This window comes from Callospermophilus lateralis, chromosome 1 (genome assembly GCF_048772815.1).
Source record: "Callospermophilus lateralis isolate mCalLat2 chromosome 1, mCalLat2.hap1, whole genome shotgun sequence".
NCBI classification, from domain to species: domain Eukaryota; kingdom Metazoa; phylum Chordata; class Mammalia; order Rodentia; family Sciuridae; genus Callospermophilus; species Callospermophilus lateralis.
Genome location: NC_135305.1, coordinates 70,938,485 through 70,951,460, shown reverse-complemented (window position 1 = coordinate 70,951,460; position 12,976 = coordinate 70,938,485). Strand labels below are relative to the sequence as shown.

The window sequence follows — 12,976 nt, the reverse complement described above, 5'->3', positions numbered from 1 at the left end:
GGGGACTTTTGACAACTCTAGACAGAAGGCAATAATGACAATATAGTCAGTTTTTGCTCATTTTTTTTTTTTTTTTTTTAAACCTGGAATTTAACCCAGGGATACTCAACCACTGAGCTACATCCCCAGCCTTTTTCACTTTTTGAGAGAGGGCTTTGCTAAGTTGCTGAGGCTGGCTTGAACTTGCAATCCTTCTGCCTCAGCCTCCCAAGTTGCTGGGTTTACAGGCATGTACCACTGTGCCCAGCTTGATTATTACAAAATGGTGTCCAATTTGTACATTATACAGATCTCTGATCTTTTTTCTTCTGTAGCTCTTCTTTTTGTCATTACATTTATGGTTTACAAATATAGCAGAAAAATCACACTATCAAATTAGTGACTTATTGGATGAAGGAAGCCTGTGGGGAGGAGGCTGAAACAACTCATTAAAATCAGGCTTATGAAAAATTTAAACATTTTTTCTGGATTATTTATTATAGATAATTATTACTTTAATGAAATGAGATGATTTAAGATGATAGGTCACACAATATAACTTTATAGCCAAAATATAAAAAGTCCTCATTTTATTTTTCAACTTAATTTTTTGAAAACAGCATTCACTACAAAAAATCATTTCATCAAGAATTAATATTTTGCTGGTGTTCAAATTTAAACTATTCTATAAGTTTCACAGAAGAAAAACATGAAACTGTTTCTGCAGCAGTTTCTTCTAGTTTTTCAAGCACTCTTGAAGCAGCAACTGGTTCAAAATACTACTTTGTTTCAAAGCATCTAGTTTAGATGTATCTTCACTGATAATGAGAACATTTTCATTTTGTTCCTGAGCTGTCAGGTCACTTTCACTGTCAGACAGTGTACACAAGAGAGTGTCATTTTCATAGGTTGGAAAATAATACCTGTAAAACAACCACAGATATATTGAATAACCTAACTAATAAACTGTCTAGAAAATTTCTAAGTTGTTGAACATACACATACATTATTATAATTTTGCTAGATTCTCTTACTTTCAATGTCATAAAATTTTGCAAAGGTTTTACCGGAGATGACTTTGACTATCTTTCCTTTTTTTTTTTTTTTTTTTTTTTGTCTAACATGAGCCTTGCAAAATCCAGTCTTGCTACCTACCATTCAGCCTCTACTTGATATCTATTTGATAAGAAACACTATCTTGAAAGGCAGCCTACTTCATATCGGGTAGCTCTAGTTGTTAGATAATACCTCCTTCATATGAGAATGACATCCCTTTAATTTCTACTCAAAAGGCTCAGTTATTCCCTATATAACAAAGTTAAAAATAGTTACTTATCAAACACAAATTCTTCAAATACCCTATGAAAATATTAGGTTTCTCCTTGTGTTCTGTTTCCCAATCTAATCATTACTGGTTCCTTCATATCTAATCTCTGTAAGAAGAATTAAAAGAATGGGATACCATTTCAATAGGAGTAGATATGGACTCTCACAAATCTGAGATTTTTCTGAAGGAGAAAGACTACAGTTTTTTGACTAGTGTTTTGGGGGGACCTGGTTTAACATTCTCTGAGAATAGAGAAACCTGGGTAGCTAGAACCCCATAGCTGGTTTCCCCAGCTGAGGTTATCAAGAATGATGTGGGAGCTAGCCCAAAGGTTAGACTGTTAAAAGATACTTGCGAGTCTCACAACAGCTCAATAGGTACATATCAGATGACCAACTGTTTAATTTTCAAAGTGCCATTATGTAACAAATATACAAAAGTCTAGCAGCATGCATATCCAGAGTTATTTTATTTATAGGAATTTACCTAAATGAAATAATTAGAATAAGTGTACAAAAATGTAGGCATATAAAAATATTCATTCTATCACTATTTACTATTTATCAAAACAAAAAGAAACAACTGAAATATCAAAAAACAATTCGAATATTAAAGCCATATAATGGAATATTTAGAAAGCATTAAAAATGATACAACAGAAAGATGTTTACAATATTCTGTTAGTGAAATATAATTTAAAAAGTCCATATCTACTTCTGTATCTATCTATAACTATATATATATCACCACACCATAAAGTATGAAATAGTTGCTTTTATTTCTAAGGGATTATTTTAAGATAAAGTTTTTGAGGAATAAAAATATTTGTTTATATACTACATATATATTCATTTTTTAAATTTAAAGAAATTAATTAAAGAGATGGAATAAAGAAATCAGAACATAGAAGTTTATACCTATTTTGGAATTACTTACTCTAGTTGATCCCATGTCTTTCTTTCAGGAAGTAGTGAAATATGTTTAGTTTCTTCCATGTGAGTCCTTAGGTCTGATTTGGATTTGAATTTCACATGGCAGCCATAACATCTACATTGGTGAACTTGCCTTCGAATGAAATTGACCAGTTTTACTTGCTGATAGAAATTTAATCCTGAAAATGACAGCATATAGAATCATTAGACAACTGGTCAGACCCATATTGCACTGCTATAATTTCTTTTCCATTGAAGTTTAAATTAAATTTATATTTTACACTGTTATATAAAAACATAAAACTTCTACATTGTTTTGAGTTATCATGTAATGCTTAGCTACATGTTTAAACTGTAATGTTTAGATCAGGATAAACATCTATTTCCTCAAACATCATTTATGGTGAAAACATTCAAAATCCTTTGTTATAATTTTTTAAAGGACACTTAATTAACCAATCTGAAGAGGCAGTGCAATTATAAAGCATACCAAATAATTCGAGTCAATACTTACTTACAGGGCTTATGTGCTCAGGACTATTCTAGTCACTTTCCATATATTAATATATTTTATCTTCACAAAACACCAGCAGGTAGTAGTATCATATCTATATTACATATTATTAAACTTTCCAAGGTTTCATGGCTAGTAAGTGGCAGAACTAGGATGTGACACCTGGCTATTAGCTCTAGAGGTGATGTTTCCGACTACTAATTACATATACAATGTATATACATGTCTGTAAGAGCAACACAACCAAGAGTCTAGGCAAGTACAGAATAAGCTGAAATGTGAGAAGTGAGAACTTCACTGAGATCCATGAGGAAATCAGTACTATATAACTCAATGTCCCTAATTCTTCCATGTAATGATACTGAGAATGATTCAGTTGGATATATGTGTAATGAATAATGCTAGCTACACTGCCAAACACTTCAGTAGGTGTTTTAGATACATTATTCACTATAATGTTTTTCTGACCTGAGTTCCAAGGTGATATAGCCAGTAAGTGTTGGAACTGGAGTATGAACTCTAATAGGACTTCAAAAATCTGTGTTCTTTCTATTGGTCTTCTCCACTTTATGATAGAATGAACCATTAACTTATATTTCATTGAAAGCAATTATCCATATAGGAAAGTGAGCGAAATTTTATGTGAAGGAAAACAAACCATATTTGAATATTATAGTTCAAAACAGATGAGAATCACTACTTCAGAGAGCTCTGGTAGGACCATCTATACAGACCATTTTGGCTGTGTGCTCTCCAATCACAGCTATAAAACACAGTCATCATGTACAGGTTGGCTTATTAAAAAATGCAGCATCATGGAAAATAACTTCCAAATCAAACTTACCAAGTTCTGACTTTATTTTGAGGAGATTAAATTCATGTGCATCCTAAAAGAAGTAATGAATACACTTGTAATTATTTAACCTCTCAGGATGAAGATATAGATAGCTTATAGGAGTTGGAGTACTCCAGAAACAGCTTGAGTTCATCATTTTCCCCTTTTGAAATTTTCTAATTCTAACTACTTCACCTCACATTCAACTTCTTTTTAAAGCACAGTCCACAGAAATCATATCACTAAGTTAAAATGTTTTAATTATTTGTAATATATAGCTATAGTTTTCATAATTTACTGTGTCTGAAATATGTAGTCTGGTAAAAGTGTGCAGGTAAGATGTGGTGCTCTACTGCACAGGGAATCTAGACTAAAATTATGGATACAGGTACTTTGTTCCACAAGCAGATAGGCAATTTCACTCATTTCTGTTTTTTATTTTATGCTGTCAAATACACAACTTAAACGTGGAAGTTTGTCTTCACTCCCAAATTCCTGTAAATCATACTTCCTTTTGATTTTCACAATGCAGAGGCTTGCTTTATTCTGTTTCCTTTCTGCAATTGTGTCAATGTTTTAATATATAAGGTGATGAAGGACAGACATCATCTAACTGTGATGGCCATCACATGCATGATCATCAGGAATTTATAATACACTGTCACTGAAAGTGATAAAGCAGAGGTTGAAGCCACCTATTGAGGATGGGATCCCTACACAGCAGAGGGTACTGCAGTTCCTTTCAACTGAACGACACTAGGCTATTAGCAGTTAAATTTAAACAGAAAACTATACACACATAATTCTGCTTTCATAAGGGTGAAGACCTTTCTAAGACTACACAGGTTCTTATTTTACTGAACTAAAAAAGTTTATGAATGAAGAAGAGAGCATGGTCCACTGTTGACAAAGGTAGCTGAGAGCAAGAGATGGAGAGAATATCAGAATCACTCAGAAATATTTTTCTATTATAATCACCGTCAGCCCTCAAGCTGATATAAATTATTATGTTCCCCTTCCCTACCCTCAGAACATACTGAAGATCAGAGGTGTAGGGAGTATGTCTCTCTTAGGTATACTGGGATGAGTAAAATTTAGAACTATTAGTTTCAAGCTTTACTAAAATGTAAAAATGGCACCCAGAATAAAAAGCAGGCTGGGAATATACCTGAATTTCTTCTCTCCAAATCTTGATAACTGAAGGTTCTGTAAGACCATATCCTGGACACTGTCAACCTACTACCTTCTCCCCCATTCTTCTAGGAATGTTAAATGGCAACATACCTGTTCTTGATTTTCCAGTTAATAGTCCTTTCATACTTTCTCCAGAAGCAATGAAAAGACTCTGAATCTCTACTGTTATAGTTGGATACTGTTAATTTTTATCTTGTAAGCATCTCAAAGGTGGGATGGTATTAGTGGTCTGTGTAATCCCAGTACTAATAGTCACCCTGGTGTAGTCATATATACTAAGTAAACCGCCCTGCGCTCTGGTTCTCCTTGACAGACCTGTCCTGTCTCTGCTGTTTTGATTATTTGCTTAATGCACTTTTACAAATGGAATAATGATTGAGGAAACAAAGTATAAGCAAACAAAGGTGCAATAATTATCAGCTTCCTGTCAGAATGAAACAAAATTAAAATGTATAAAAGCATCTCACCTCCATGTGAACATATAATTTCTCAATTGTTTCTGCTTGATTTTCACAAAATAGACAGACAGCAGAGACAGGATGTTCTTCCCAATCAGACCATTTACTGGGGTAAAAAGAAAGAAACAGACAAGAAGCATGGATATTCTTTTAAATAAGAGGGTGCATTACATGGCGACTTGGTATTATTTTCTCATCCCTGGAAAATGCTGCCAATCTCAACTCTGACATTTTGGTAAAGATTGTCACATCATGTTATAACTTTCTGCTATAGCTTTTGAAATTCAAAGCAGCACCATGAAATTAATATAAATAGAAAACAGGTGCTGCTCCGTTTTCTCATATTTGCCATTCTTCTGAGCAGCTATTTCAAGATAGAATCAGTGCAATGTTTTCCTGAGACAATTAGGTTTGATTTGTAAAGGAAGCATATCAAGAGATGTGGTGCTTGCTCTCATTAACCTCAAGCTCTAAGCGCATGTGCTGTGAGGCACGCACGATGTTGGGAGCACTTCTGCATGACAAACAGTGCATTTTCAAAAAGCAAAATATGTATTTTTCACAAGGGAAATACTGATCATTTTTAAATGGGCAAGTCTTACTGGTTGTAAACAGAGAACTCAAAAAGTATACATGATCCCTTTTAGTACTTCCCTGATCTACATGCATGTATTTTTGAAATATTTCTTGTCAAGTGAATAAAAGTAAAAGTGCCAGTATGGAAGAATTGTGAAGACAAGGAACTATCCATTCAAATTCAAATGGGAGAGTTTCTCGTGGCAAGTTTAGAAATCATCATTGTTTTAACTTTGAAGATCAACCCAACCCAATTTCCATCAAAGCTTCCCAATTAGAAAACAGTGAATACTTTCCCTAATCCTATGCATCCAGGTGGGAGTCACCAGTCCATCTGCTCAAGGTCATGACTGTTAATATTTATGTCATTAAAACTTCAGCATTCATCTATTAAACATTGTAATTAGTATGTCCTAATGGTAAAGAAATATTTTTATTGTAGTCTGGAGGACTCGCTACCTAAATCTTTCTATATCAAGTAAATTTAGCAAATGGTACCTCTGCAACTTTGGACTTTTTCACTATTAAAATAATCTCAATCCAAAATCCTGGGAGAGAAAAAAGGTCAAATAGCTTTTATTAAAAAGAGAATGACTAACAGTGAATCCTTTCAGATTGAAAAGAATACTTCTTAAACTTGTAATTTCAAGCAAAGTAGCTATGTATGTTTTAAGTTAGTAATCAATGGGATAAATACAGAAAAAGATTAACTTCAATTAGGTTATATTCTATACTCCAAAGGTATAGAATATAACCTAATATAATTAGGTTATATACTCTACTCCAATGAGAGTTCCAAGGTCCTAAGATTTCAGAATCTGGAGATCAACTGAATAAGCAAGGCATTTTGGGATAAATTTTTCTCTGAATTATATATAATTGTGCTAATTTAGTTGGAATAACTGTCTTTCCTATTAGATTTTTCTATAAGACTTATTTTGAATTCACATTCTTTCCATATTACATGAAAAAATGCATGGCTCAAAGAGGGGATTTTCTTTCTTTTTATTTTTTCTCTTTGGAATGATAGTTTTAGACCAAACCAAAGCATTATCTTCTTACTCTTGAAACACAGTAATTAATTAGCAGCAACAAGTCTTACTCTTCCTGATGGTCTAGGAACTCCCCATCATCTTCCAATTGAACTTCTTCCCATGATTTTCCAAGTTCCTTTGTAGGAAGAATAGTGAGTAAAGAGATTGAGAAAAGGGGAAAGAAGACAGAAAATAGTCATAGAACTTAAGCAAAACAAAACAAAACAAAAACAATCAAAACCCCCCAAAACTAAAAAACCAAAAGTCAAACCAAACTCACTCAAATAGTTTTGAAACAATACAGGTAGGATATATTAAGATTTTTATTTCAGCCATAAGAATAGTTATATCCTAATAAGCTTTCAATGTTTCTCTTTTTGTAGAAGCAGAAGTATCCTTGCAATCAAGTTCTTTTCTTTTAAATTTAAATCAGTGTTTTCTCAACCCTGGGTATGTATTAGAATGTCTTGTGAATCTTTAAAAAAAACCACCATATCTCCTGACAGAGATCTGAAACAACCTCCTAAATGGACTGTTTCTACTCTAGGGCCCCTGTGGTCTATTTCCCAGCCAGCAGCCACAGTAGTCTTTCAAAGGATACTTCTCTGTATGTACAAACCCTCTCACAGCGTCCCATCACTCTGAACAAAATTCAGATCTGATGATGGCTTACGAGACCTCCATAGCTTCCTTGTCTCCATCCTTATTTCCCAATACCTCTTTTCTTCCTCAATTTACTCCAGACCAGTCTTTTTGCTATGCCTTGGACACAGCATAGTTACACCACCCAGCTCTTTAATACTTGTTGCATCCTCTGCCTGAAATGCTGCTCTCCCATGTGCCTCCACTGGCTCAGTCACTCTGGACTCTGCTTAAACCATCCCACCTGAGCCTCCTTGGACTACTCTGTCTAAAACAATACTCCTCTTGAAAGTTACTTTTTTTTTCTTTCTGTCATGTTTTATTGTTTTTCTAAGTACTGATCACTACCTTAAATCATTGTCTGTATCTGTTTGTTTTCTTATTTGTTCACTTCCCCTACTAGACTGTCCAGGAGGAAGTGGCCTTTGTTCATGCATATAGTGGGTACTAGAAAGTATTTTGTGAGTTGGATTATAACTGAAAAGATCTAAAAATTTGAGGACAACTTAGAACTTACCTCAACAGTATTTTGTAAGATGTCTAAAAGATGTCTATAAAGCACATAGTACTGGCCATGAGTAGGTGCTCAAGTACTCATTCACATCCCTTTTATCCGTTACAGTTAGTAGAACAACTCTCCCTTGTGAAGGCTATGTCTGGCAAGCCTAGTCCCAATTCCAGCAAAACTTTATGGAGTGAAGAGCAGGAATGACTTCTTCTGGCCCAGTGATTTCTTTTGAGCTATTCTCCTGTTTTTGTCCTGTCTTCTCTCTCCACCCAACTTCAAACTATGCTAGGCAAAAGCAGATGGTGCACCATAGAGGAATGTAGAAGTATTAATGGACACCTTTAAGCAGGAACCTCTGGAGGGGGTCAATTCCAACTTGACTTGCTATAAGCACAGATAACAGTATCCAATATCCTTCTTTTGGAAAAACACCACCCAAATTCACTTATTTATGAATATTCATTTTTCTCAAAAGTATTCATTATACTAAAAACAAAGAACTGTTGAGTACCATTATGATTTAGGGGGAGAAAGAAAAATCTATCATCCATAAACTTAACAAGAAGTTTTGAAGGTATCATTACAGAGAGTAAATTTGGACTGTACAGTATTCTTCCCAGAGTTATCATAAAGCATGTAAACATCATTACAGGACATCAAGAATGGCTTTTACACTATAAACAGGATCTTTATTAGAACATTTGGCAATAAATTAATCTTTCTTGCCATATTTGGTCTCTCTGGATAAGGACTTTTGGTCATGCTTTTATTGATGCAAGATATTACTCAAGTATGAACCATCTGTGATATTATCATTCTAAACGATATAGGAAAAGGATGTTCACTAATAAATGTTTTGAGGGCTGGGGATGTGGCTCAAGCGGTAGCGCGCTTGCCTGGCATGCGTGCGGCCCGGGTTTGATTCTCAGCACCATATACAAACAAAGATGTTGTGTCCACCAAGAACTAAAAAAAATATATATATATTAAAAAAAAATTCTCTCTCTCTCTCTTTTAAAAAAAATGTTTTGAGCCAAAAGGACAACAAAAAAATACCTTTCACTGTCAAATTTCCAAACTGAAAAGCATAATTTTACAATTTCTGTGGTGTTTAGTAAAACATGTAAATGTAAGAATTTACTTAGGTAATATAGTATCAAGCATTTATCAAACTCGAGAGGAAAATAGAAATATATGTTCATTAGTATATTAGGAAATAAGCAATTACCATGGACATGGCCCAGGCTTCCCTAAAGCACTCTACTTTGATACTGTTAAATGTATGGTTTATTACAGGAACAAAACCCACAGAGAAAAAAAAAATTACAAAGAATAAAGCACATAACTCTTTAATTAAGATGCTGTGCCTGCTAATGAATCATTTAGGAAAGCAAAGGATGCAAGAAAAACAAAGTTTGGAAGCCATATCAGTAAATATGTTCAGAACACCCCCTCAAACCCCAGCATCAGATGGCTTATGAACAATGAGAGGGTGGAAGAAACCATGAAAAAAAAAAAAAGATCCCAACCAACATACTCCCCCCAATACATACTTACATATGCTTGCACACATACACACACACACATACACACACACACACACACACACAAAACAGTAACATTTAAAATGTGAACAAATTAGAGCGAACTATAACAAAACCATGAGAAACAGGTTAAGAGTCTACATTTATTATATGTGGCTTTGTATATTTTAAGAGTAAAATATTTTCAAATGATAATACAATGACAAAAAATTAGTTCTCATTAGGAAAACTCAGGACTTGATACATGAGCACCATGGGAATACGTAGCCAAAGGCCGAAATATGGCAAGCAATTTGTTGCCTGCTGAGGCAGGAGTACATGACTAGTGAAACTTACTGGTACTTTGTCCCTTAACCATCCTATCTTATTGAACTCTTTTGTTTGTGAGAAAACAAACCGAGAACTTGAAGTAGATAATCCAGACTATGCAAAGAATTTTTAGTGTATTTGGAAGCCTGTTATTATTCAGAAAATGGATATGAATTATTAAACATGGAAATAATCTCACTTAGGAAGGAAAAAGGAACCTGTCAATTTGGCTTTCCTCTCTTGATGACTGTTGGAGTGTCTCTTGCCAGGATATCCTGGACACTTTCATCAATGCATACTGGAGATTCTATAGGTGTTTGGGAGGGGAGGAACTTTATGGATGGATGACAATTATTGCATATAGGATATAAAAGAGGTCAAATACTGACTATGTAGACACCATTGCAAGATGTTCAAACACACAAGCTTACATGTCTGTCTCCCATGTCAACCTCTGAACTCTTTGAGAGCAGTGATCAAATTAGTCATCCTGTCTGCAATGTTTTACTTTCTGTTCTAGCAGCTGTGTCCTGGAAGGCACTTAAATGTATGTAGAACATATGAAGCCAATGAAGTGGATGTCCAGGCACTGACTACCAATACAACAATCCTTTTGTTTTTTGTGCACAATCATGTCAGCCTTTTCTCTCAGAGGAATAAACCATAAATGTCTCATTTACTAAAACTTTTTAGTATTAGCATTATTATTATTCATTGCTTAGGTAAAATTTTATATTACTTTATATTAATGACTTACTTTTCTTTTTTCATGTTAAATGGAGTTTAAAAGAAATCAGAGAAACTGTTGGCCCTCTTTTTTTCTCTAATTACACATTACTACTATTTATATTCACATTCCATGTATTATAATACTTTCTTTTACAATAATATTCTTTAAAATATTCCTAGAAAGTTGATACCTCTTGTAAGCACTCCTCTAGTTCAGGCATTACATATCTTTAGAGACTTTACAGGTGTCTTCAATCTTTTTTAAAGATGTATACAGAATTTTCATAATACTAAGGCATCACAACAAATTTAAGTTCCTCTCCCAAATCTCTTAGTTATTGGCTATCTACACCATTAGGAAGGTTCCCAGTGATACTTAGGCTATAGGTTTATAGGTGAGAGACTTAATGCACAGATTAAAGTTAGCTTACTTTGATGTTGGTCACTTTTTAGTTTGTTACAAAAGAGGCAAGGGAGGGTAAAAATATCATTATGAAATCAACACCACTACTTGACCAAAAAACTTAACCAGAAGCACAGATGCATTATATCAATAAGAAAAATGAAGAAAACTGATGCAGAAGATAAATACTTTTCATTGTTATATGAACTTGGAAAAATTACGTATCTTCTGTGCTCCAGTCTCCCATTCTATAATATAGGCTTAATAATAATAATACCTGTGTTGTATCGGGGTTGTGGCTCAGTGGCACAGCGCTTGCCTAGCATGTGTGAGGCATTGGGTTTGGTCCTTGGTAACACATAAAAATAAAAACAAAATAAAGGTATTGTGTCCATCTACAACTAAAAAAGAAAAATACCTGTGTCATAGGGATGTGATTAGGATTAAATGATTTAATATAAATATCTAAGTTTAATATAACTACCTAGGATGGTGCCAGGCCCATAATAAGTATTCTAATAGTTACTGGATTAAAAAAATGACTTGTGTCAATAATACCCTAAAGCTGTGATTTTATATTCATTAAAACTTTATGTTCTCTTTAGTCATCATTTGCCACAGTAAGTATGGATACTATGTGGCCATTACAATCTAGCATGCTCACCTAGATATAGCTGGCACTCCTATTAATTATTTCAGTTTTGACAGTTATATTACTTGATGCCCTGGGAATGAAATATACGTTTCAAAAAGTGCCAGTAGAATATTATTGTGCAGATTCTTTAGAGTATCCTTTAAAAGGTAAATACCTCCAGCTATACAATGTTCTACTAATTCTAAGCTTTTGAATATTAGCTTAAAACAGTCCCATAAGGAAGAATTACTAATTTACTATCACAATTTGCTGCAGTAGTTGAATACTTCTTAGAAATAAGACTGAAGTCCACTCCCTATTGGATTAAGCTAGGCTCTGAAGCAGCACTTGCTCTAGGAAGTACAACTGAATGATTTCAAGAGAACTCAAAGGGTGCCTTTGCCTTTAGCTGGTTGTAAAACATTTGAAGCAAACCATGGAAACCTCCCAGAGTCAATCTTCAAACACATGCTAAACTTGCTTCTCATGGGGAATTTCAGTTTAACATTATATGGATGTCAGAACAAACAAAACTTCCACCCTCAGAGTAGAGATTTCCAACATAATTCAGGATATGCTTCTTTCTATCCAATAGATAAAAGGGCTGATTATATTCAATTAGCCTTCTGTGGCCAATGAGTTTACATTTTAATTCATTCATATTGAGAGGAAAAAAACCAAACCAAACCCAATTTTTATTGCTTAAGAAATTATCAATTAAAAACAAAACTCCCCATCTTTTTTTCAGTCCCTCTAGAGAATTACTTAACTCCTTTCTTTGTATGAATAGTTTCCTTCCTTTGCTATATAGAATTAAAAAGTTGGGGAATGGAGGGTAGGACCAGTAGCACTCCCTAGTCATTGTGACAATCCAAAACCTCTTCCCATATTTCTAAGTACCCAATGTGGCATATGCTTCCAACTGAATACCTCTTTTTACCCAAAGAGACTGTAATCTATAGAAGCCAGCAAATGCTATCAAAGTTTCTGGGCAAGTGTTGAGAGCCACAGCCGAAGGGGCCCCAGCAAACTTTCAGACTGCCAGCTGATGAGAATGCCGCAGTCTGGCTGGGCACAATTCAGGAGCCACTTGTCAAAAGAAACTAACTTTATTTTTAGAACCACACACAATAAACAAAACAGCTCCTCAGGAAAAAACCCTCAGAGCCCAACTGCCACCACCGGCTTCCCACAAGCCACACACCCCAACAACCTCTTCCTCCCACAATCCTCCTGCTCTTAAGGCCGATTGGCTGGGTCGCATGGGCGGAGCCAAAAAAGTCCCCCAATGAGCAGCTCCGTGGTCTGAAAGGGCAGGGAAACAGCCCAATGAGCATCACCGCAGAGGAGCCAATCAG

At 34.7% G+C, this 12,976-nt stretch overlaps 1 protein-coding gene across 2 annotated transcripts in view; it reads right to left on the bottom strand.

The window, feature by feature from the left end:
• Positions 1 to 495: 495 nt before the first annotated feature.
• The window catches only part of Znf277 (zinc finger protein 277), a 127,524-nt gene continuing 115,043 nt past the window's right edge, over positions 496 to 12,976 (bottom strand). For both annotated transcript variants that reach the window (XM_076835172.1, XM_076835174.1), the window contains 5 exons: positions 6,918 to 6,985; positions 5,249 to 5,345; positions 3,597 to 3,639; positions 2,243 to 2,417; positions 496 to 902 (listed from right to left, as the gene is read on the bottom strand). In XM_076835172.1, coding sequence (XP_076691287.1) covers positions 716 to 902; positions 2,243 to 2,417; positions 3,597 to 3,639; positions 5,249 to 5,345; positions 6,918 to 6,985 — 570 coding nt within the window. In that variant the 3' untranslated portion in view covers positions 496 to 715. The remainder of the gene's footprint in view (positions 903 to 2,242; positions 2,418 to 3,596; positions 3,640 to 5,248; positions 5,346 to 6,917; positions 6,986 to 12,976) is intronic.